The 26,448-nt window shown below is 37.1% G+C and overlaps 2 protein-coding genes across 3 annotated transcripts; one reads left to right on the forward strand and one right to left on the reverse strand.

Annotated features, from left to right (window-relative positions):
- The first annotated feature begins 745 nt into the window (after positions 1-745).
- On the forward strand, positions 746-9,177 carry LOC115454118 (vacuolar protein sorting-associated protein 16B). Its single transcript, XM_037440184.1, has 11 exons — positions 746-1,051; positions 1,609-1,756; positions 2,702-2,892; positions 3,167-3,303; positions 3,563-3,590; positions 3,708-3,858; positions 4,636-4,766; positions 6,257-6,346; positions 6,802-6,954; positions 8,162-8,287; positions 9,043-9,177. Exons 1-11 carry the CDS (start codon positions 983-985, stop codon positions 9,061-9,063), a joined length of 1,245 nt encoding a protein of 414 aa, XP_037296081.1. The 5' UTR covers positions 746-982; the 3' UTR covers positions 9,064-9,177.
- Positions 9,178-17,799: 8,622 nt separating this feature from the next.
- LOC115452592 lies at positions 17,800-26,217 on the reverse strand. 2 transcript variants are annotated; one of them, XM_037440243.1, is made up of 13 exons: positions 26,067-26,217; positions 25,682-25,826; positions 23,563-23,648; positions 23,064-23,145; positions 22,573-22,654; positions 21,744-21,915; positions 20,714-20,939; positions 19,421-19,580; positions 19,002-19,164; positions 18,603-18,720; positions 18,400-18,449; positions 18,072-18,141; positions 17,800-17,920 (listed from the first exon to the last, which is right to left on the reverse strand). In XM_037440243.1, exons 2-13 carry the CDS (start codon positions 25,814-25,816, stop codon positions 17,825-17,827), a joined length of 1,440 nt encoding a protein of 479 aa, XP_037296140.1. In that variant the 5' UTR covers positions 25,817-25,826; positions 26,067-26,217; the 3' UTR covers positions 17,800-17,824. The 2 variants fall into 2 exon arrangements, 1 of the variants encoding a protein (XP_037296140.1); XR_005112583.1 differs by having other exon boundaries at positions 17,882-17,920; positions 18,230-18,449.
- Positions 26,218-26,448: the final 231 nt, after the last annotated feature.

The raw sequence follows: 26,448 nt of genomic DNA on the forward strand, positions 1-26,448 counted from the left end.
AACACTTTTTGGTATATTTTTACTTGTTTGAATAACAAATAATACAAACATAAATCAATAAACACAAATGTATTCAAAAACGTCAGGAAATAAACAAACAATAATAATGGCGGTGAGGAATAGAAAGAGAAACAGTGCTGAGAGAGAGAGATAGCAGTATCCGCCATTAAATGCCATGTCAATAGGGTACCGGACTCATTTTTGTTCTTTACTATTATCAAATATTTACATAATATAAATTATAACACTGAAAGAATTATTAAAATCCGGTAAAAAATCAACAAGTTATAAGTCTTTGAATTTCGGTGGAAAGGGTAATTTACAAAAAACTGAAAAGAGACGAAATACGCACATGTGACGTCATCGGGAATTACGACGCGTGCTAAAGAAAGAGATGAAGCGATATCCCCACATCGCGCCCACTTCTGTACATTACAATATTTTAAATATGAATTACTAGCTCATTTTTTAACAAATTTTTATGCAGTTTTCGCAGCAGTGCTTCTTTTTCGTATTATTAAACATTACATATAGAATAATGTACAAATTCAAGTATAGGCCGGTCCCCTATTCCATACAAAAGATTTTTTGTTCCTTGTTGCGCTAGGCTGTGCTTAATAAGTAAGAACTTTGCGTAGTTCTTCTTTCTATTTGAATAAGTGTCCTTCTTTTAAACATAGCTCCGCCGTTTCATCAGTGATTTTGCCAATGTCGAATGGGTAGGAGTTAAGATATTCACATTTGAAGTGGTGTTTATAATCTGCAAAATCCAATGATAAATTATTATTTTTCATTAGCCAAATCGCGGAAGTGACAGTTAAGTGTCAACTGTCAATCTCATATGTCATTCATATTGTCAAAAAGTGTTTTGTAAATTAATTCGGGAAGGATTTCTGAATAAATAAAATCATTGAAATGTTATACCTAATTTAACAAAAGGGTTATTGAATTTATGTGAGTGTGTTACCATTGAATATTTATAATGGATGACGACGACTATTGGAATACAAGTGAAACGAAAGCACAAGCATTAAGTTTTGATGATGATGTGGTATGTATTAAATTAAGTATAATACACTATCCCACTTTTCCTAGCTTGCAAGATCATGACAGGAATTAAGATGACGTAGGTATTCACTAGACGTGGTAATCACAAAAATAATCAGTAATTAATATATTGTCATAAATTGGTTTCAGTCACAGAGTTTTAAGATTATATAGAGAGGACATTGGAGAGATTGTCTTACAAAGAATTTGCACTCATGTGATGGTTACTCAATATACCTTGAAAGATCTAAATACCAAGTGAAAATTCTTCCTATTTGTTCCATATTCTGATTTGCACATTTTAATGTGCATATCAGCAGTAATTCTGTAAATATGTTATCTTTGTATTAATATCTAAGGACGCTGTATCATCTTGTCCCACACAAATGCTGAATAAGACAGCAACTTGTTACCAATTGGTAATAACTTTTGGAGTACAAATTTGGTACTAATTTTTGGTTTAAAACAAACTATACTGTTTTATGTCTGGTTTTATTAAATTTACGTTCCAATATTCTAGTTTATCATTACCATTTTATAAAGAATACATTTTTCTTTAAGCTTTCACCTCAAGAAATCTTAGCAATAGGTAAGAAGACTTACCCTGGTCAGAAAGAAGATGGCCCGTTCAGTAGTGCCAACATAACAGCAGTGAAGACTGAACAACTGCCTCTCACCAGCCTTGTCTCACCCAAAGCTTTAGATCTGAGTAAGTAACCAAATTAATCTGGTACAATAGTCTATTCCCAATTAGTTTTATGTATTTTGATAAATAGGAATAAGCACTTGGATTTATTTTTCATATGTCGCAAGGTTAACTGATACTACTTTTTATTTGGGATGAGCTACATAACGAAAACTAGAACCTCCCTCCTCCCCTACTGTAAAAACACAAATAAGGAAACTTTGTACATATTGTAAACCTTTGGTAATCAATAAAGAAAAGATTTAAAAAAAAAACCTACATTTTATTTGTCAAACTGAGATGAATGTAATATCCTTTGATCTAAATCACAATAGTGCTTGCATACTGGTGGTTGATGACAGAAAGGTACAAAATAAGTTTACCACTAGCTGTTTTTAATTACATGTTTATAGTGGACCATAAACTGAAAAGTATATATTTAACACTGATACTAAAAACAGGATAAGCTTCCTCAATAAAAGTTTTTAATGCACATTTTCCATACTTTATACATGTCTATTGAGTATGGTGACATACTCATTTACTTTGTAAATCAAGGTGTTGGATGGTGTTTTTACTGTTTATGGGTGGTCATAGCACTGACCATCAGGTGAATGGCAAGTTTGTCTCATAATTCAAAGCAATAAAAAAAAGCATTTAAGTGTTTTAAATATAATAACAACACATATGATTGCTTCGGTGGCATAGTTGTGTTATGGTACGACTATAGTACTGAGGTTTTGGATTCGGTCCCCAGGTCAGGCAAAATTACATTAGATTTGCCTGCTCAGTATCAGCCTGAAGTCTGGAATTTATGGCTGATATGGCGATAGGCACGCTCCTATTACATGATGGGACAGAATACACATAGCAGAGAGCACCTGTTGCGCCTCTGCCTACCCCTTTGGGTATCAAAGGATGAACATGATATATGTACTTATCAGCATTAATATGCTTGTCATGTTTCAGTTCTACTAGCCCAATCAGGCAAAGATACATCAAAGAATGTAAATCAGGAGCCCACTGAAACAACAGCTGTTACGTTAAAAAGACTGATATTGGGTAGAAACTGTTCCCTACATGTTCATCGGAGCATGAAGAGTAAGACGGAACTGCTGGACGGAGCGATAGCTGTTGGCGATGGGAATGCTATACTCACTGTATGTAATATATTTAGTTCTGGTTTAACTTTGGGTTACTTAAGATTACTGTGATGCTTGACAAACTTTATGTCAGTCTAGTAATATGCTGTCAATCAAGTAGTTTGACCTAAGCTTTAGGTATGAGAAATATTTTATTTGGAAGCACTAAGAAATTCTCTATGAAAACCTTCGTCCTTGGCTTTACCAGCCCTCCTGAGATAAATGCTTTTATATGACAAAATAAGCCCCTGATTAATTTATCATAGCAATCTGCAATGTTATTTTTATCCAGGTGGTGTTATTTCTGATTGCGACTCTAAACAAGAAGTTGGTGTACGAGCTGCTGCATTCAAGACCCTCGGCCCTCAACCACTACATCAGCTTCTTGCAGAATGAAGGCAAAATCACTGAACTGACAGATTTACTTGCGTATGTAATATGTGTACTGATAATTTACTCCTCATTGCATTGTTCTCCTCAGTTTTGAGGGTTGTGACCACCTCTTACCAGCTTCCGCTGTATGATGTCACACCATCGATCCCAACTATTGGCCACCTAGATCTGACATCTTAATTCAATTTCTATTTGTTTCCTATTTCTTAATCAAGCTATCTTTGACTCATTATGTTCATTTAGACATTTATTAGTAACATGTTTATTATGTGATTTTTTATTTTTATTTCTCCAGAATGATCGGTAGGAGCCCAGATGCAGCAGTAAGTACTAAAAATGTCTGAAATATTTTGTCAAAAACTGCAAAATAAATTTGAAATTCAGGTATACATGTAATATTAATATTTTTTGGTAAGACAAAATTATATTATCACTTGTAGATAGCCCAATTCCAGCACATAGTGAAGACTCAAGGCAACAATGTGGAGGGGCTGTTGAACAAGATGCCCAACTTGTTGGCCAACCATTTCAACCAGCCCGGTGTGGATGCCCATCAAGCGAAAATGGTGGCTGACTACATCAAGTTACTTGGTAAAATTGATGTTTATTCTAAACAGGGTAGTGTTTTTTTTTGCACGGCAAAGTGACCCCACTGCTCCTGATGGTAAGTGGAGTGGGGTCCAATAGAATGTTGACTGACGAGAGAGGATTACCCCTCGACAGTCGACACAATTATGACGGCCTGTTGGAACCGGATATACACAGGCTGATCCCGGGACGCGACATACTAAAAAACGATTGTGTAAAAACAGTCAAAATGACAAATTTTATTATAAATTTGTTTGGTGTTTTTGAAAATAAGTGTAAAAGTATTTCATTTTATTATTCCCGCAAAATAAAAGTAAATAAAAAATAACACTTGAAACATTCGGGATAAGACGTGACGTCACCGCCAACATTATGTGGGCGCGCGAGTGAGACAACTATAGAACTCTACTACGTCCCTATTGTTTATGGGTGCTGGTGAGGTCTAGCTTAGTTATAAAAAAATTGAATTGATATTTACCGTGTATATCATGACGGCAGGCTAAGCTCTGCAAATTTTGAAGCTTGCAGGACTTGCCGTTAGTTTAAGTATTTGAAAGTTCTTTCACAATTTGTTGCAGCGAGAACCTGCTAGTATAAACTTACCTTTATACAACAGCCCCCTAATAATGTGGCATAACAAAAACGACACGAAGATGCGTGTTGTTTGATTATAACGTCTCTGATTGGTCGAGAGTGACATGTCTGTCTCCCAACCAATCACAATGAAACGACACGGGCTCTCGTTTCGTGTTTTTTTAAACTACCGATATGTTGTAACAGAATGGCAGCGATACGCGAAGAAGTCGGATCTGTCCGCCGTGCTGCCGAGCCTCGCGTACACCTGCGCACACCACTGGAACGAGGGCGCCGGGAATATCATGTCGCCCCTCACGCTGTGTCAGCGGCAGCAGGTATACACACACATGGGTCGAATATGCACAGCTTAGGAGCGGCACAGGAGCAAACGGGGACCAATTTTTTCTGCTCTTTTCAAATAGTCACTTTATGTCGTCACTGAGAAATACCGATCCAATGAACTTACCTAAATAACGGTATCTTGTTTAGAACTTGTTAAAAAAAAAAACCTTAAAAGAGTCTCTATCTCAGTTTTACATACAAAACTATATTTACAAAACTTCGATAATCGATTATCTCGAAATAAGGTTTCCCTGAGATACCGCTTTTGCGCTTAGCACGGAGGAATAGTAAAGTATAAATACAACACTGATATGAACTCATTATTGCTTTCTATTGGTAATAAAAATCTGATTAAAAAATTCATAATTTCCCACGAGAGCAAATTACCAGAATATAAAGTAGTCTATGTGTTCAACTGGGCCGTGGTCTACCTGTGGGTCAAATTTCAGTCAAATCAGTTCAGATATTTACTTCTGAAGAATACTAGAAGTTTTTCACAATCTTTGGCAATTATATTAGTCAGAAGTTAGATATTATATGCTGTGCCAACTTCTACTGAACCCAGACCAAAGTCTAATAATCGATCTGTATTAATAATTTGTAAGTTATCTTCGCTTTTACTTCCCATTATTAACCTATCAAAATGTAAAACCTCTTAGTTCCTTCTGAGGTTTCAGATCAGTAGAGCAGGCCCGTGTTCTAGCAGAATTACAGTCCTTAAATAATGATGCCGTGTTAAGCACAAAAGCGGTATGTCAGGGAAACCTTATTTCGAGATAATCGAAGTTTTGTAAATATAGTTTTGTACGTATAACTGAGATAGAGAAACTCTTTAAAGGTCTTTTTTCAATTTCTAAACAAAATACCTTTATTTAGGCAAGGTCATTAGATGGGTATTCCTTTAAGCTATCTGACGACATAAAAATCAAGATTTTGATATTCTTGAGCTTAACACGGCAGAATGTATATAATGATTATCTCTGCACCACCCTAAAGTTGGCTGGTAGAGAATGCCTATAGCATTAAGTCCGCCTGTTACATTTTTATATAAAGTGCTAAATAAAATAAATATAGAGTTAGCATTATTATGCAAATATAGAGTTAGCATTATTAAGCGGCGATAGCCTAGTTGGGTGTGGAACGGACTGCCGAGACGAATGTCCGCAGATTCAAATCCGAAGGGCACACACCTCTGACTTTTCTAAAAAATCATGTGTGTATTCATTGTGAATTTATCGTTCGCTTTAACGGTGAAGGAAAATATCTTGAGGAAACCTGCACATCTGAGAAGTTCTCTATAGGAATTTCGAAGGTGTGTGAAGTCTACCAATCCGCACTAGGCCAGCGTGGTGGACTAAGGCCTAATCCCTCTCAGTAGTAGAGGAAGCCCGTGCTCAGCAGTGGGCAAGTATATAATACAGGGCTGATATTATTATCATTATTATGCAAACTATATTAATTTGAAAGAGTTACTTGGTCCTAGATCCCTCCACTGCAGTACGACTGGGTGGTGTTGAACGTGCACGCCAAAGCTAACAAATGGGACATCGTGGAATCGCTGTTTACTAAGAAAGTAAGTACACCGCTTTATTTTGTATTTAAATGATATATCAATTGAATATATTATGCTTATTAAATAATGTATTGAAATTGCATAATATTTTCTCCTGTGTACGAAAAAAATTGTACACAAAACTGTTAAGAACTTCTGAGTTAGTGTTGTTATTAGAAAAAATTGAGAAATTTTCAAGGTTAGCTCTACATGGATTTTGTATGCTTACGTACTGTCGAGTTGACTATGAGTTTCTTTTTATTTAACAAAAGGCATAAGAACACAATCATTATTTACAATACTCAAGCGCTAAATTACATTAGACTAGATTGCCTTCCTTAAATCTATTCTCTAATTGAAATTAAACTGCCGAAACGACTCTACAAGAAACAACTAACAAAGTTTCTTGATACGGAATCCCCCTTCCCATCCTCCCCCCAGTCTGGATCAAAGACTGAACCCCGCCGTGTCCCCAGGACTGGCTGGGCCGCTCGAGCGTGTGGTCGCACATCCCGGTGGAGGCGCTGCTGGGGCGGCTGAGGACGCTGGGCGCCGACCAGAGGCTGCTCGCCGCCTGCGTGCGCGCCGCCGCGCAGCACGACCGTCTGCGGCTCGCCATCAACTACAAGGTCCGGTATCGATATATTTAGCGAAGCTTTTGTCGGATTTTCTTTTTGTACGGGCACGGCAAAGTAACCCCACTTGTTTTTTTGTTTTTTTTTTTTTTTGGTTTCGCGGAGAAAGTCCCTTATTACTACCGCCCAGCCTTCGTGGGAGGTGACTGAGCGGTTATACTGGGGTGACCGTGCCTTACGGCCCGACGTTGAGCCGCCCGGATTTGATGACGACCTTCGGGCGACCGCCGGGCCGAGTCCCTAATCCTATGTACAACTAACCTACGCACGGCCTATCAGCTAAAACTCCGCGGTGCCCCTCTTCGGCGCATTAGGAACGGCTGCGGGCTTCCTCTGACGGAGTTGTCTAAGTCTTCGTCCCCAGCCGCCCCTGCGCGGTGCCGCCTTGCGGCCCGTCTCTTATTGGCTCAGAAGCCCCTGCGCACCGAAGGTCGCCCTCGGCGTCTACGGCAGCGTGAGGGAAACTACACACTGCCGTCCATCCCGGGGGTCACCACAATGTGCTAAGCATGCACAACCTACACCAGCGGCGGTCAGCCCCCTGCTGCCCGCCGGGGACCCCCCGATGGCCCCTATTAGTCGCCTCTTACGACAGGCAGGGGATACCGTGGTGGAATTCTCCAAACGCCCCCAGTCCACAGGGCGGAAAGTAACCCCACTACTGCATTTGACGGTGTGACGTAGGGTCCAATAGAATGTCAACTGACGAAAGATATTTATTTACCCCTCGACAGTCGACACAATTATGCCGGCCCGTTTGACCCGGGTATACACAGGCTGATTCCAGAAAGCGACACACGTGTGTGGGCCACTATGGCGGGTTTAAACACCTAGTGTGTATCACCCGCCGAAATAGCCCAGTTACGGCGATTGAAAATTAATATGTTGGCAACACTGTCATTGATTTGATTTATTTTTGTAACCTAATATCTTTTTCCCTCTCATTGTAATGGTACCATGTCGTGTCAAAATATTTAATTTCCAAATGTTGATTATTATCACCGCAATCCAACCAATAAATCGCAATCCGCAATCCAGTATCAAGCTATGTATGTATGTTGTCAAACAGGCCGGCATACTTGAGTCGACTGACGAGAGATAACCAACTCTCACCAGTCGACACTATCTGAACCCCATTCCGCTTACCATTACCAGTGAGGTCACTCTGAAACACTCGTAAAAAAACTGATCATTCCAACAGATCCACCCCGTAGTGATAGAGATATACGCGAAGCAGAAGGACCGCGCCGCGCTCACCAACTACAAGATGACGCTCAACCCGCAGAGCGAGGAGTACATCATGGCCGAGAACACGCTGCGGGAACCGGTAACCATTTCTATTATTTACTAAGTTTCTTGCGGCTTCACTCGTGTGAAAAGCCTTTGCCTAAAAATCATCCGCAGGCAGTTCATAGGTCGGCATGGTTGTATCGAGTGGCATGAGATAGTCCATTAGTTGTCATTCGATACTCTATCTGGACTGCACTTTTCTATTATGTACTACGTCTTATTTGCGGCTTCACTCATGTGAAAAGCCTTTTCCTAAAAATCATCCGCAGGGAGTTCATAGGTCGGCATGATTGTGTCGAGTGGCATGAGATAGTCCATTAGTTGCCTTTCGATACTCTATCTGGACTGCATTGCATTTACCATCAGGTGATTTGCTGTGCTTGATTAAAAAAAAAGCCCTAAATACAGGACTGATATGATTATGAACAATGAAAAACAAAATAAGTTTTATTGTTCTTGTTATTTTTCAATGTTGTATCAAATTATATTTGCCTCCGTGGGTAATTCGTGTAGTAATAATAATGAATACCTTTATCAATAAAGATTATAAGTGTTAAAGTAATCATTGTTTTGTCAGTTTATAGCAAATAATTGGAAACTCCAGAGACAAAATTATGATTAGATTATTTTTGATAAAAAATGTAGGTAAAGTATAGATAAAATTATTATTGGAATAAAACTATTTTACGGATTGTGTCGTGGTTTTCCGCAAATAGTATTATTTTATTGTCTAACATTCGTGTAAAAATAAGAAATCATTATAAAATTATTAATTTATATTTATTGTTACAGTCGATAAAATGGAAGAACTAGTCAACTGCATCGGATTTTAATCTCAAAAAATATATATGATTACTAGATATTAAGTAAAGTACCGAATTTTTTATTTTTATAAATACGCTCTCAATAAATCGTTTATTATGTTTACTGATTTGTTTTATTTTTTAATTATTTACTGCATTGTGCTGACATGCCTATACACAAATTATGAGGGAAGATTAGGTTGGATTTTTTTGTAGGCGTCTCTCTAGTTAACATCTCAGTCAGTTAGGAGATAGCTTCGGGAGGCTAGAATTCCCTGGTTTTGCGACTGCAGAGGCCCAGTGGAGGTAGACATGGGAATTTTCTAGGATAAGCAGAGGGGATATGTTCGCTAAATCTTATTGACCTTAATGTGTAGTTACAACAATGAGATATACACACTGGACTGCGTGCCTAGGGCCCGACAAATGTTCCAGTTTCAGGGCGTGCATTCGGCGTAAAGACGGTGGTGGAAGCGTATTATCTTGGAAGCGGGGGGGGGGGGGCGTTAGCAGTTAGGTCAGGGTGTGATATTTTTTTCTGTCTTGTATCCAGATTAGTAGCTTACATCTAGTACATTTCGGAATATGCTGAATTTTAAAATAGCTTTTATTCAATTATAATTGGGAACAAAACAATATATTATTATTTTCGCTTGTTATATGACATTCAATGTAAATGCAGGTTAATTTCGTCCACATTAATAACTCATTTTCGTTTGAGGAAAACGAATTATGCATGCCATTGGCGCAGTGTATTTCTTATTCAATGTGTAATATGCACCTTACCAGCATAGTATTACGGTGTAAATTAAGGTAAACTCTATGTTGTCATTCATTCATTGTATTACTATGTTGTAACTAAAATCCATCTAACCTCAGTAAAAATAGAGTATATTTTACAATGACCGTGATCACTGAATACTCCTATTTACTCAACGACTTATAAGCTACCTTAGAACGATATAAATAAAGTCAAAAATGCAGTGTGAGCCGAGGCTTGGCAAACAGGTTAAATAAAGCCCAAACAGCTGTACTTTGTATTATCAATGAATCATTTTGGTAAGTATACAGGAAAACATCTTCATTTTGATCAAGACCTCGGTTGTTGGGGTATAATATAAATAATATATTTGTAAATCAACAAAACACACGGTAGGAGTTGGTGCATAGATTTCCCAAGCGAAACGTAGTGTAGAAAGTATCCCCTTTTAAAAACAGAGGTCCGCTTTTTTTCTCATAATAATATTCTATGGGCTTCAGACGCCATTAAACGCGCTAACTTCCACCCGTTCCGTGTCCTTTTTTCGGTTTTGCCAACATATTACATAACCCTGATATAACATGCCACTGGAAGTCCTGAAGGATTGACAGCAGCACGCATTTTACGACATCGCAAGAAGCTATGATTTGCGCACCTCATTATTTGTTAATAGGAAAAAGAAATAAAAACCGCTACAAAAGTCCCTAAGTAGGACATTATTTATTTAAAAAATCAGATTAATATTACCTACATTATTTCCTGTAGCAGCAAATTACCGGGATAAAATAGCCTGTGTTATTCCAGGTCATGATCTACCATACATACATACATACATAACATCACGCATTTTATCCCCGAAGGGGTATGCAGAGGCGCAACTAGGGCACCCACTTTTCGCCAAGTATGTTCCGTCCCATGATGTGATAGGGGGCGAGCCTATCGCCATATCGGGCACAAATTCCAGACTCCGGGCTGATACTGAGCAGAAAAACCCAAATATCACTTTGCCCGACCCGGGATTCGAACCCAGGACCTCAGAGCGCTATTGTACCGGACGTGCAATACAACTACGCCACCGAGGCAGGGTAATTTCTCAGTCATTACATATTACGATTAGTTGTTACAGCAAACATGTAAGAAATATCACAGTTATTACGTTTATTTTTAACAAACATCCAAACAGTTTTACAAACCTTCGCATTTATAATATAAATAAAATTACGTTAAAATACTCAAATGGAAATGGATGTCTACTTTTTCCAGTAAACGATCTTTATCTACTTATCATGATTCACGCTCCATTTAACCAAGGTAATTAAGATAAATTATTTATAAAATTCGATAACTATTGACTGGTTGGTTTTTACGTAATAATAATTTAAGTTGTAATTAAAGGCTTAATGATGTTGGGACTTCTGTTTCGGTCTATTACATTTAATAATAGTCTCAAGTTTAAAAAAGGTAATTAGATATATTATGCTCGAGTTAAATAAATGTCATAATATGTATCTTAGTGGGTGAAACAAAATTTAATTTCTTGTAATCAAAAATATCATAACAGTATGGTTAGTCATAGACTGGGCTACGGGAATAAATTTGTGCTTCAAAGGTTTGTACCAATGAGTAATAACATTTTAAAAAATAACACATTTACAAAAAATATACTAATATGCGCATTAAAAATATATTTAAAAAAAAACATCATTGTTTTGCTATTTCACGGTAGATTGATTAACGATTGCAGGAGCGCAACATTTTTGTATGTATGTCCACTCTTTATGATCATAGAACTCTTTGCTTGTAAGTAATAAAAAAGAACGCATTAATTATAACAGGTTTTTAATCAATTAAATATTAAAACTAAAAAATGCTTAGTTAGGTACTTGTGTTAAATAATACATAGTAAGTATGAAGACAATGTTGTTTCACAAGTTTGCATTCTGAGAAAATTCACACCACAAATTTTAATAATTGTAATTAAAAACAAAAGAGGCATTTTTCGGATATTCAGACACAATATTTAACATATACAACTGCAAATAAAGAACACACTTAAATCTCATTAACATTTTTAAAGGCAAAAAACGGTTGCAATATTTCTGTCGTCCAGTCTAATCGCCCTCCCCGCCGCAGCAATCGTCATCCACCTCCACGCCACACATCTTCAGGACAAACACACAGAGCGACACGCACAGGAGGCATCTTAGGATCTTGCCACAGCTTCCACAATCACAACTGCACGAACAACACATATTTTCTGTTTTCTCTTTGGTTAAAACTTCTTCAAGAGTTTCTTATCGGTCGCTACAATTATTTGTAGCAGATAATATTTTGTTATTTTATATTTTGTTTAGACGAGTCAAGCCGTCCGTTCGTCAAGGCGTGACCACACCTTTTGTGCTCCTTTCCTTGAGCGATAGTGTACTCATTTGTAAAATGACGCATTTGCATGATTCACGCTGGTTATCACACGCGTTTACTTTAGCATTTGTTGCGCCTGCGACTTTATTCGTTTAAGAAAAAAATAGGAAGATAAGTAATTTATGTATTCATTTACGCAGTTTTTGACACATGAAACTTAATATTTGCATACATGGTAAAAATATGTAACAGATGAAAATTATAGATAACGAATTATATTGGTTCCTAAACAGCTTAAAATTAAACTCATACTGCAGTGGCAAATTGTAGATCAATGATTATCATTTCTGACAATAAGTTGATCAGTAAAAATAGATATGAGATACCAATTTATTCCTGATTGCTATTACTCTCACAAGATTATGAAACAACATTTAGCGAACCAGAATTACGGAAATCGATACTTCGGTTCAACGAAAGAACCACTCTATGTACTTTATTTATTTATGATTACGTTATCAGTTATCACCTTATCACAGGATACACAAATAAATAGATGTGCGTTTATCTTTATATGTTTGATAAAATTGTGTAATATCTAAGTCTTTCTGACGAACTATAAAATTGGTGATATTTTTGAACTCAACATTTAGGATAATAAATAAAAAAAATAATACAGGATAAAAAGTTTGTTTTCCGAAACAAAATAAGTGTCACCGAGTTTGTCACTTTATATTAAATTAGCATTAAGTAATACCCACCCAGACAAATAAAAATTAAATTGCTGATCTTCAAAGAAAATTGAGAAAAAGAAGGTTTATTAGGCTCCGATCTGTGGAATGGGGGCGTTTGGAGAATTCCACCACGGTATACCCTTCCTGTCGTAAGAGGCCAATAGAGGCCATCGGGGGGTTGTCGGCGGGCGGCTGGGGGCCGTCCACCATTAGTGCGTTTCTGTGCGACCTTTACACATCTTCAGTTGACCCCCAGGATGGACGGCAGTGTGCCCTAGGCCTCATGCTGCCGTTGAGGTCGAGAGCGTCGTTTGATGCGCGGGGGCTTCTAAGACGATTTATTAGGCTAGTTGAACACTTTATATGTCTAAAGGCTCGCAAGACGGACAGCGTCGCTGGCTGTGTTATTTGCGTTGCCTGTGGATCTTTTTTTTAAACACGTCAACGTAACCCCACTGCACCTGATAAGTGGAGTGGGAGTCCAATAGAATGTCGACTGACGAGATTACTAACTCTCGACAGTCGACACAATTATGCCGGCTTGTTAGAAACGGATATACACAGACTGATCTCGGAACGCGACACATGGGCCACTATGACCAGTTTTAACTTCTTGTGTACGGTGGTCGCTATCCGGGCGGATATAAAATATATCCTACCATCAGCAAACGATGATGGTGTGGTCTTGGCTGTTGCGGTACGAATTACTATCACACCCAGACACGCTCTCTGTCTCGCGAGACCTTGCCGAACAAATTATTATCACAGCTTTACTGAATTTCGCCAACAAATCTTAGTTTCGTATTCATAGACATAATATAGACTAGAATCTAGTCTAGAAACTATCTAGTTATTGGATACCATATCTAAACAATCCTTTAAGCGCGCTGCTGTATTAAACGGCAGATCTAATCTAAAGCCGGTATGTTAATACCGACTTGCCCAGGGTTATGGTTTTTCTTATCAAAAACGGAAATGATACAGAAATTACTTGCTTTGTTCCGTGCATTCAATGAAATTACGAAGACCGATGAATCATTCAATGATTTAATATGGGAAACTTACCCTATATATAGAGCCAACTGTAAGCTTCCGAGTGAATTAGTAAGTTAAAATAGGAATTGTAAGAATCAATGAGTGCCAGGTCTAAATACCAACTACCGGGGGTGGCGCGGCCGGTGAGGCATAATACCCTGACTACAGCTCTTCCCTTACCATAGAGTAATGCTACCATCATAAGAAACTCCACTTATCAGGAGTCAGTTGATATACTAGTATAAATACTTTGAAGCATTAATATTTTATGAAAAGTAATAACTAATAATTACTTCAGCACTTATTTTATTATTTTTTAAATATGGCCTAGTGCATCGATCTTTAGATACCTACTTAAATGGTTATGTGAGTAACCTTTGTGTAGATACAATTCGATCAAAAAGGAAAACGCTACAAATCACGTCCTTTGCGGCCTAAAAGGACCATGAAGGTTGCATTACTTAGCATATTAATTAGAGGTTATAACGTCAAATGTCGTGAAACGTTGAGTCATGATTTTCAAACTAAAATAAACAACACAATGTCAAAGAATATAATGTGTCCGTATAATATTATATAATATAGAGAATGAGCCGGAAGAAATATATCAATAAATCTGCCACTGCATTCTAGAATCCATTGCTTTCATAATAGTGCTTAAGTTGTAATTTTAGTTTATTTGAATGCTTTATTGCTGGTTTTATGTGTCATACATGCTGTTGGATGTGATATTATTTTAAGGTGGTAGCTCAAGGTCCATTTTCATACATTTTGTTTCGGCTTTAATCTGGGTAACTAAACAAGTATTGGCAAGTAAAGAATTTAAATTCACGTCTAGTTAGTGATTAGTTCTCGCAGTTGAAGAAAAATGTAAAATAATTAATAATCATGGATATTTCTGCCTTTAAAATTTCGTCATATTAAATTTTAAAGGCCGAAATATCCATGATTATTAATTATTTACATTTTTCTTCAACTGCGAGAACTAATCACTAACTAGACGTGAATTTAAATTCTTTACTTGCCAATACTTGTTTAGTTACCCAGATTAAAGCCGAAACAAAATGTATGAAAATGGACCTTGAGCTACCACCTTAAAGGTTCGAGACAAAACTAAAAACGAATATTAAACCATACAGTCGGGCTACCAATTAGACTTAACAAAAAAATTACTATATCATGCCGAATAAATTAGCGTAATTGGCTTTTAAAGAGCAGATGGATAATACATGGGTTTGTGTAAGGAAAAATCTGTAACGCAAATCCAATATCTGTAATTACTATTATCTGTATATAAGCAAAAATGTTCCTACTTAATATTATCGTAAGTAATCAACATTTTTCTCGGTATCGAATTATATTTTGTATTTATGACAAAGCATTTATTTATGATTGATGACTATTAGTATGAAAGGATAGATATTCCATATCAAATCGACTTCAGTTAAAAATAGTTTCATTGCAATTTCTACTTCTGTGAATAAAAACCCAAATTGTGTACAAGTTTATTAACATTCTGTAAAACGCTCTTTTTACAGTAAACATTATATTAGCAAAATAATTACAGAATACAATTTTAGACATTCTTTTTGACAACGTCCAGCCAGAGAGAATAATAATAGAATAGTCGCCGCGTGACATATCTTCTCTTCTGCCAGCCTGCCCGCGCAGCCGAATACTTCCGGAAACGCCCGATGTCATCGGCTAGGATAGCGGCGCGTCACATCGGCCATCCTGCAAAGTGAATACCGTAAGGTATTCACAAAAATAAATTTGAGAAAGTAGAACTGAATTGGGTACCTATATTTTAAACAAATAGGACCCAGCAACACAAATCAGAATGCTCATGGCTGCACACAGAATATGATCAGAATGCTCATGACTACAGACAATATGATCACAGACAATGAATGACAGAATATGTTCATGGTCACAGACAGAATATGATCAGAATGCTTATGGCTACAGACAGAATATGATCAGAATGGTCACGGCTGCAGATAGAATATTATCAAAAGGCTCACGGCCACAGACAGATCAGATTAAATAAAATAAACAGTTACGCACGTTCGCATTGTCAGCCTGAAGTGTTGCGCCACTAATTTGACTTCACATGACTCCAGTCATTCCTGTCTCCAATGATTTAGTTTCTAAGAAAACACCCTCTCCAGTGAGCCAAGCAGCAGGCATAAAGAAGTTTTTGTTATGAATGTCGTTAATCGTACTAATGTGCAGACATCAATTCCATATGCATTCCCAACATATTTACTTCAACAGATGTAGACGTTGCCATGGTAACTAAAAATCTGAGAATCTGGTTATTTTAATTTTGGCATTCAATGATTCATCACAGATTTATTCCGATAGTTCTCTTCACATTCGAATTCAATGTAACTTCAAATTATCATTTGTATAATCCCACTTCTGAATGTAAAACGCTCTTTTTACAGTAAACATTATATTAGCAAAATAATTACAGAATACAATTTTAGACATTCTTTTTGACAACGTCCAGCCAGAGAGAATAATAATAGAATAGTCGCCGCGTGACATATCTTCTCTTCTGCCAGCCTGCCCGCGCAGCCGAATACTTCCGGAAACGCCCGATGTCATCGGCTAGGATAGCGGCGCGTCACAATTCACTAGTTTTCTTCAGCGAAGTCCTCGCAGATCTCGTCACAGCCACACAGATGACACAGCATGGCACACAGCGTGATGCAGCACAAACACCTGAGACACCGCATGCAGATGTCGTTGGAGCCGAAACAACAACAACACATCGCTAGTTGTGTTTACTGCACGTGTGGCTCTTGAGATAGATTTGGTTGTAGTCTAGAGCGAATGAAAATATTAGTATTATATTTATTGCTATTAATATCTTTATAATGAAACTCATTATTTAAAAGGTAAATAATTAATCTTAGGACTATTTTCTTGGTTGATAGGTATACTTTGCTAAGAAGTGGATTTCCAGTGGTTATTTGTACCGGTTAATATTGGATATTGAAGTGGCTTCTTGCAAAAACTAAATTTAAATCTTTTGTGCTATTTGTGTACAAAAGATATAGCATAGAAAACCAAAAGGAGTCCATTTACTTATTTTTAAATGTCGCCTAAACTAGCTTTAGTTGTAATTAGAATTATTTTCATAACTGGCCATGGTATTGAATTATCCCAGTGTATACAAAAAAAAATGAACAGTGTTTCAACTACTTACCTGTAACTTAAAATGTTTTCTCTATTCACTAAAATGTTCGGGTCGATATGGATCATGAATTCGCAACAAAACGGTTGCTTTCCTCTGAAATTTTGATGCCTCATTTTTACATTTATTTAGAAGTGGATCCTTACTTTGACACGTAATGATTGTTAATTGTCATTTTTTATTATAATTTTTTTATCTTTTAGCAAGTCATAATATTCGTTTTGAAGCATGGTTTGAAGGTTTTATGTATTGTAAGAATGTACTTCGTAAAACCAATATTATGCTTTAAGTATTAATACAATTTCTATTCGCATTTATATCGCTCCTCATGTCTTTTGCTTTTAATTGATTATAATTCACTTCTCTTTTGCATTTACTTAGATTATGCTGCTGTTACCATAAATATTTAGTGTTACTTAGTGGCATAACCTGGCTTTTTGCTGCGTGAGGCTGATCGATTTGCCCCACTATTTTAATATTTATTTATTCATAAAATTTCAATAAATTCATTTTGAATTTTACACTTCAAAATATTGCGACGCTTGCCATCGGTGTTACAACAGACAGGCTATCGGTCTTTCTACGAACAAAAATCATGCGCCGACGCAACTCTACATTGGAATAGCATAGGATAGGGGAATAAAAAACAAATGCGGCAGTAATAATATATTTGATATCATGACGAATGTTCTTGCACTGTTTTCGACGCCATGCTGAACCCCGTGTCCTTGAACAACTGGTCTACGTCATCTTTATCCAGCACCAGGGAAGCCTGGAAAAAGCTATCATTAGGTATTTTGTTTTCAGGTATTACAAGAAACTGTTGCATGGTCAGCATAAAAACTTTATGCTTTAAAAAAATCTTGCACAAAAAGCAGTATGTTTTGGTTCAACAGAATGAAATTTATTAAAAAAAAACTTACCACAGACTGTCTTCTCTCAGCCGAGATTGCTTTTGGACTTTGTACATTCAGAAGTGCGTTTGCGCCTGGCCTGACAATAATTACATAAAATATCAGTTTATACCCAAGGATTCAAATCTTGCATATCTATAAGTATTTGTATAAAGGTAATTACTTACTGGGTTCAAATCTCACATTCGCAATTTTTGGAGAATGGACTCGGCCGACATTTGGTCCGTTCAATATTTTGGACAATTGGCCAGCATAAATGTGTCGACTAGCAACATCGTTGTTCTTGGCTTCTTGTTGATTGATTTTCCATAATACATCGTATTAATTCAACATTTACCTTACAGGTCGATCTCTTGTCTGCTTCCATCTAATCCTTGCTTGTGTTGCCTTAAACAGAAAATAATTAGAAACTTCAAACACAATAAGATATAATAATTGCCAAGTTATTCCGGCAATGGCATATATTAAACACATAAAAAAATCACGACGAATTTAGTAATTTAGTAATTTCAGTAGAAGTTTCTTAAGAAGTTTGCTCACTCGTGTAATAGTGGGCCTTGCTGGGTCCATGGTGACTGTGAGACTTTGCTGATCTAATACGGAATAAGATATAGGTTGTTCCACGATTATCGCACGGTCCGCAGCTTCTTGACTCTCGCTGCAAAAAATAGGAAACAGTTTAATTAAAATAGCAGACGAAGTTACACAAACTAACAGAGCTGATAGAAATTATTATTTCTGATAAATTATCGAATTGTAACTTGGTGCCTTTATTACTGTAAAAATATAGTTCCGAGCTAGACTAGCAAGTAAATGTCAATATCCCAATAACCTACTACTTTCTCGGGGATTACAAGAAGCATCTCTCAGTTATCCTGTGGGTGCTTGTTTTTATCGATAAGGATGATTTTGTGCAGTCAATAAAGGAGTTAAACCAACCGCCATTTTCCAAAGTAATGCCTTTTTGTAGGTCGCTCGGGATGTGCAACGGTAGCTATAGTTTGAAGGTGGCTTTCATGGGTTTTATGTTCACCTTTTTTCTTTGATAACTCCTTTTCAATCTTGTCTATGATTACTGCTTTTGTTACAGCCAACATTTTGGCTAAAACATAAATAATTGAATCTATATTATTTTCTTAACTTGATTTTGTTTTGTTTAAACGCTCTCAATACCAAGAGCAGATTATAGAACTATTGCGATTATAGAAATTTCACTGATAAGCAACTGTATTTTCCCTATTACATTTTTTTTAAATCCCAAAAGCGAACGAGGCACAATCAAAAACTATGATTCATAAATGCTTGACTTGACACTTATGTAACGTTTTGCAAAACATTCTAAATACTTGTTTATTAACCTTGTATTTTATAGTCTTTGCTGGGTTGCATTTTCGTCGTGTATATTTTTTTTCGTGGTGCTGAGCCGATCCGAAGCCTCGTCTCCAATACCTCGTCTTCTTCAGATTCATTATCATCGTCGTCATAATGTCTTGCATTCTTTTCTGATGGTCGGCGAACCTGTGCAAGAACTCAGAACTGACATTTCAAGTTCTTGTCCAGCTAATTGTCTTTGAGCAGACGTGACGTCTATAGGCGTGTACCGAGGGTTCTGACATTCGGTGGGATAAAATAATGCTACGAAGTAGATTAATTTACAATATCATCTGATTAATACTACTTAAAAGGGATAACTACTTCGAAGATGCTTAAGGCCTTAGTCCACCATGCTGGTTTAGTGCGGGTTATTAGACTTTGAAATTCTTTTGAAGCATTATGTATGCTCACGATGATTCCTATATACTTATAATTTCAATATTTGAAATTGTTATCAATAAGCGGTGATATTCAAATAGGGAGTAGAAATGGATGCTGAAACGAATTTCCGTTGGTTTAAAATCCACGGACACGCACCTTTGACTTTTTTAAAATGAAATGTGTAATCTTTGTAAATTATCGCCTATTTTAACGTAGAATGAAAACATTGTTTGGAATTCTGCAAACCTGAGAAATTTCCTGTACGAATTTTGAGTGTATGTGTAGTCTACCCACCCGCAGTAGGCCTGCGTGGTGGACTTACGCCTAATCCTCTTAGTAGTAGATGAGGTCCGTGCCTAGCAGTGGGACAGATATACCAGGCTAATATTATAATCAGTAGTTATAATCCCTTTACTATTATCACAATTAATATATCATTTATAAGAATAAATTGTATCTATAAAAAGGTATTATGATAATATTATTTAATGTAATTTATCTACGAAGATAGAAATTCTTTGAAATCGAGTTACCACTTTATGATAATACATTAGTTTCGCCGTAAATATTTTTTTAAGCTATTAATTTTTTTATAGATAATACACATAATTAGAGAATATTTACAAGAATAATGTTGTGTAATGCATTGTAATTGCTGTGATAGATTATAATTATATCATTACTGCCTAATGCATATCATTATGATTTGGTTTTATCATTCACACAGGCCGACATAATTGCGTCCACTGGCAAGGGGTAATCATCTCTCTTCAATCGCCATTCCATCTGGAGTCTAGTGCACTTATCAGTTGTAATGGGGTAATTATTCCGTACCTATACATAATAGGCAGTCATGCCAAAAACTTATACCACTAACTTCATCAAACCTCACTTACCGGCCCGCAAAGCAAAGGGTACTGAGACCTGGGTCGCCTCTCAGTGTGTATAGGACAGGGGTCCAAAGGCCCCGGTGAAATGGTCTTCTGACCCAACATGTTGGTATGTGAGAAGTCACAGACGAGAAGAAGTCGAGGCTTGGGAAGACTATGGCGAACAGCGCCGCAGCCCACTGCGCGGAGCCTCCATACTGCGAGCTGGGTGAAATGGCCCCACACTGCTCCTCTGGGAATCAACTCCTATTACCTAAGTAAAATTTTACTTGGACCTTTTTGAGCAAGTCTGGCAGGGTACTTAAAGTATAAAATGACTTAGCATTATAAAGCTTAAGATAAGATATCTTAAGCTTCATCTGTCTTAAAGTGTAAAACGCAGTGCAATGTAATGTTTTGTGAAGTTATAGATAATTTTACTGCTCTATGTGGTGCTGTCACATTTCCACTAGGCAACCGGTATGGTCGTTCCTTCATTCATCTTCATAATAAGTCAGTAAGTTCATACTATTATATAAAGCAGAAGAGTTTGTTTGTTTGAACGTGCTAATCTCAGAAACTACCGGTTCGAATTGAAAAAATATTTTAAAGTTGAATAGCCCATTTATCGAGGATGGCTATAGGCTATATAACATCACGTTATGACCAATGGGAGCGGGGTAGTAATGAAAAATGTCGCAAAAAGAGGCAAAATTTATTACTTTTGAGAGCTTCCGTTGCATGCGCTGCGAAAACAGTTAGAGTTATGCAACAATTATATATGACGGGATTGTTCCTCTCAAAAAAATTAAAAAAATATTATAAAACAAAGACCCCAGCCACATTTGTCTGCCTGACTGAACGCGATAAACTCAAAAGCCTAACGGATTTAGAAGAAATTTGGTATGGAGATAGTTTGTGACCCTGGGAAGTACGTTGACAACTTTCTGTCCCGGGAAAATATGTATCGTGACTGTTATATCAGAAAACTTTAGCCCGGAGAACGTTATCACGCGGGCGGAGCCGTGGGCAAAAGCTAGTGAAATATACATGTCACCTAGAGGTCAACTTAAACGGTGAAGTCAGCTGCCTCGGCTGGACCCGCCTCCTCTCACCCCACCACGCGTCCAGCACGCGACGGATCCCGCGCAGTGCACTCAGTGTATCCGAGTCGCTCGACTTACGCCACCTTACTTCCCCCACTGTCTGCCCTGCGTATGGATAGCGGACTGAAACAAGAGATTCAAAGTCATTCTCTTATGCCAAGTTTAGACTAGCAAGTGCTCGCAGCAATATATTGCGCAAGAACTTACTGAATTAGATGCTGAGATGATGTCTCGCCGTAAGTTTTGCAAGTTCTAAAATTTGCTAAGACAGCTTACTGTGATTATTTACTCGGTAAAAACTGCTTGCGAAAGTCATCCTCTGCAAGTTTTGCCGTTAATCTAAACTTTGATTTAGGATTATATTATAAAAAAGTATTTAGGACACTATTTACTTCGAAACTAATTTGTCTATTTTGGCATTGTCACTCTTGACCTACCAGTTTACCCTATATAAATGTGTGATAGAGTAAAGACTGCTTCCGTGGCGTAGTTATATTTCGTTCGCGGTACGACGTCGCTCTGGTATCCTGGTCGTACCCAGGTCGGGTAAATAGATATTGGCTTTTTCTATTCAATATCAACCGGGAGTCTGGTTTACGACTGATATGGCGACAGAACACACAGGCGAAAGTCGTGCTCTGGTTGCACCTCTGCCAACCTCTTCGAGTATAAAGACGTGATGTGTGTGTGACAGAGTAAGTATGGACTACAGTTGATCTGTTTGGCAAGAGCCTCAATAACTGGTGTTGGGTATACATGAGGGAGAAGTTTGATACACACCTGTCGCCCTACAGTCGTCGTGTACAAAACTGCACTGATCTGCAAGTCTTTGCGCGAGGAAAGCCAGTTCGCGATCCCATTCCTAAAAATAGACTGATAAAGAATTTGTATAACAACAAAATGAAGATTTCTTTTGAGAGCTACTTATACTAATATTATAAATGTGAAAGTTTGTGAGGATGGACGTATGAATGTATGAACGTTTGGATGTATCTATGTACAATATGTATGTTTGTTCCTCTTTCATGAAAAAACTTATTGAACGGATTTGAATGAAACTTTACAGTAATATTGGTTATATGATATATCAGAATAACACATAGGCTACAATTTATAATGATTTTATGAAATTTGATCATGATATAACGATACTTATCAAGTAAGGCGGAAAAAAATGTTCCGTAAAACTGCACGCGGGCGAAGCCGCGAGCAAAAGCTAGTAAATTATAAATATATTAATTCTACTATGAGGCTGTGGTCAAAATACTCACCACTAACATCATAATTCGTGGTTTCGGTAAATGTATCCCGCCACGAACTCTTTCATTCCCCGACGCAAGTCGTTGACGACGTCTTCAAATAGCATAACCGTAACAATAAAAATAGTTAGTTAAGTGGCCAAATTGTTCAATATTATAATATCTATTTGGGTTAGGAATCGGAAGGTTTTGCTTTGTGACCTCAGGACAGGGTAAAAATTTCAATGTTTTGATAGAAACACACGTAATTGACGTAGATGCGGCACCAGAAGTAAGCTCTAGTATCTATCAAGTGAATATAAATACAACATCAGTAGCGAAAGGTTCATATAACCCGATTCCTGTCGGTTACAGTTTATGTAGAATATAATTACTTAATTATCATTAGAACGATTTGCAAACCTTATTTTTGCATATTAGTAGATTATTATTGTCGGGTTTCCTTTTGGTAAATTTCACCTTTCGCCACTGTACGAGATCTAAACACTAATATTTCGGTAAAATATCTTACCTATTGATGTAATGTGTCACGAAATTCTTTAGTTCGTCGGTGAATGCTATCTCTGTATAGTTTTCACACGATAGTCCGGGGCCGGGCTGCCGAACAAGAGTAGGGTAGAAAAGGGTAATGGGAGTCACTTAAGCAAGTTTTCAAATAAAAGCTTATTTCAATATCAAATATTTATTGCTTATGTTTTATAACAAAAAACACTTATTTGTCTAACAATTGAGATCAGTTTTAATCATTTGGTACATAAACTTTGGGAAAAAATTAAGATTAAAAAATAGGTTTGACTCCCATTGCACTTACTTCGGGGCAATGGTGGTCAGCCTGTGGGAAATGAAGATCAAGTAAAACTAACACATATCGCAGACGTACCCTTCGGCAGAATCCCATCCAGTGCATTCTGCGTGTGCCCATTAATCCACATGTGGTACAGCGGTACCACATCTCATTGTTTCGTCCAAATTCACAGCATATCAAGCATCTATTTCCTGCGTCTTCTGCATCATCATTTTCGTCATCCTGGCACAAGTCGTTAGTGTTAGTGTCTGAGACTGATGTATCGTTTGAATCTTGAAGAACCTGTCTCTTTGCCCTTTGGGGACCCTCACCCTTCTGTACCTTAGTCTTCTTCCCCTGACCCTTACCTTTCCATTTCTTTTTTTCTTTCTCTTGCTCTTTCTGTATTTTTGTTATCTTTTTATTTTCCTTTTCTATCAAATCTTTCTTCAGTGGAGTTGAGGTTAATACAGTAGCATGCTGCTTCTTTCGACGCTGTTTCTCTTTAGCCACAGTTGTTTTCTCTGGTAATTTTATAAAATCGGAAAATTGAACATTTGACGTAGGATCAGACGACTCTTTGTCTTGTGATGTCGGGGAAGAGATAACTACTTGCGCTGATTCACTTACAGCTGATAAATCTAATAGTTTTGATGTGCTCCTTACTCGTACTTTCGGCATCTAGAAACAATAATATTAACATTAGTCTTTTGCGGACAATGGGGGTCACTTGACTCTTATTAGCCGCTACTATACTGCCAACAAAATAATAACAATATAAAAAAAACCTAAGTTTGAATCGTAATATAAGACGCTTATCACAATTTTAAACATACAGACTACCTTTCTACAATATACAAAATTTGGTAAACTTAAAAAAACGACACTCACCTCTAATAATATTTTTTACGTAATATTACATTGACAACGCGCGAAAACAACACACTACTATCTCTCAGCGACGGGCAGCGGTAACTGGCGGGGGGCGTTCGCGACGGGGCCGGCGGGTGTAGAGGGGGGTGTTATAGGCATGTTCCTAGGTTTCGGGTGCGTAGTTTCGTAGGTATGCGTGTGATTCCGATTGCCCGCTGACTCCAATTACCCGCCCTTCCCCTACGTTATATCACTGCATGAACAAAGTTCTTCTTAACAAATATAAATCGATGGCAATAAATATGGTACCCATTCTAGATGGTGTTTGGCACGTGTAGAAGCCTAGGAGACGCTTCCTTATGAGAGATTTAGGAAACTGGATACCTTTGTACCAAGTTCTAAAATACTGCTTTATGTACTTTTGCTGGCCAGTTTTTATAATCTCGTTTGAAGAATTATTGCCGGCATGACGGTTTTAACTGTTAACCAGATGATAGGGGTAGCAATCAGATTTACTCAAAAGTAATTTAAATTTCAACAGACTTTTATCATATGATGTCATTTTGACTATGAGCAGATGAGATGGTAGAATCAGTATAATGTAGAGCGCTACCCCCAGTGGAGCTGGCATTTTCTTGAGAATGTTTAAGTTTTATTGATTATCAAAGATGTCGTACAATTCTTGTTTCAGCTAACGTATGCTACCAAGGACTAATGTATGCTTTAAGGGAGCAACATAATATGCTTCCAGGGGCTAATGTATGCTTTCAGGGAGCAAAGTATGCTTCCAGGGGCTAATGTATGCTTTCAGGGGCCGACATATGCTTTCAGGACCGACGTATGCATTCAGGGATCAATAGAAATAAAGAACACATACGTTTCACGCGATATGCAATAATTGGCGACAATTTATATTTAGTAAGATGATTATTATGACCTATTTTATCAATGGAGTACAAAATAGTATACCAACTTCAGGGAATTGGCAGGCGACATGTCTCCCCTTGCCCAGGCAGAGGCGTCGGTACCGCACCGAGCAGTATTGATAGTCGTCAGGCGCCGCGACTGCCGATATGACCAGCCACGCGTACAGAGCGTGCGTCAACATTTTTTGGTGGCTGTAATGTTGATTAAATTTTGCACTGATTGAAAATTATCAACAGATTAAAGTAAATACGTATTTTTAAGAATTCCTCTTAGATTGTTGCATAATAAATTAATTGTTGTTACAAATGCTTACATCTTTGATGATACTACGAATTGAATCTTGTTATAAATATACTGTCCATTTAAAATCTAGCCGTATAAGATGTTTAACGCATAAATAATTGTGAAAAAAAATGTTTTAATTTACTTACCATTTAGAAAATTTCAATACAATATCAACAATTGTAAAATTATATAAAAATAAATAATAACTACATATTTAACAAAATAACAATTTTAAGTTGAAAGATATGTTTAGAAATCTTGGAAGAATTGCAGATATTTTAATGTAAACTGACAGCAATGAAACCTTATTAAGTATTTAGTCAGAATTGTTTAGGGAGGTGTCACACAGATTGCTAGTAAATTAATGAAAAGATATCAAACGACCAGCGTTTTAGCTATAAAGTTGTTATTCACAGGCAAATGAATGCTGGCGCATTTATCGTATGCAAGTCTTTACGTACCATGGCTTTTAAAGTTGATTTTGCAATTACCGTGTTGGCAATTTTATTACAATTATGTTTTCACATA

Source organism: Manduca sexta, chromosome 18 (genome assembly GCF_014839805.1).
Source record: "Manduca sexta isolate Smith_Timp_Sample1 chromosome 18, JHU_Msex_v1.0, whole genome shotgun sequence".
NCBI classification, from domain to species: domain Eukaryota; kingdom Metazoa; phylum Arthropoda; class Insecta; order Lepidoptera; family Sphingidae; genus Manduca; species Manduca sexta.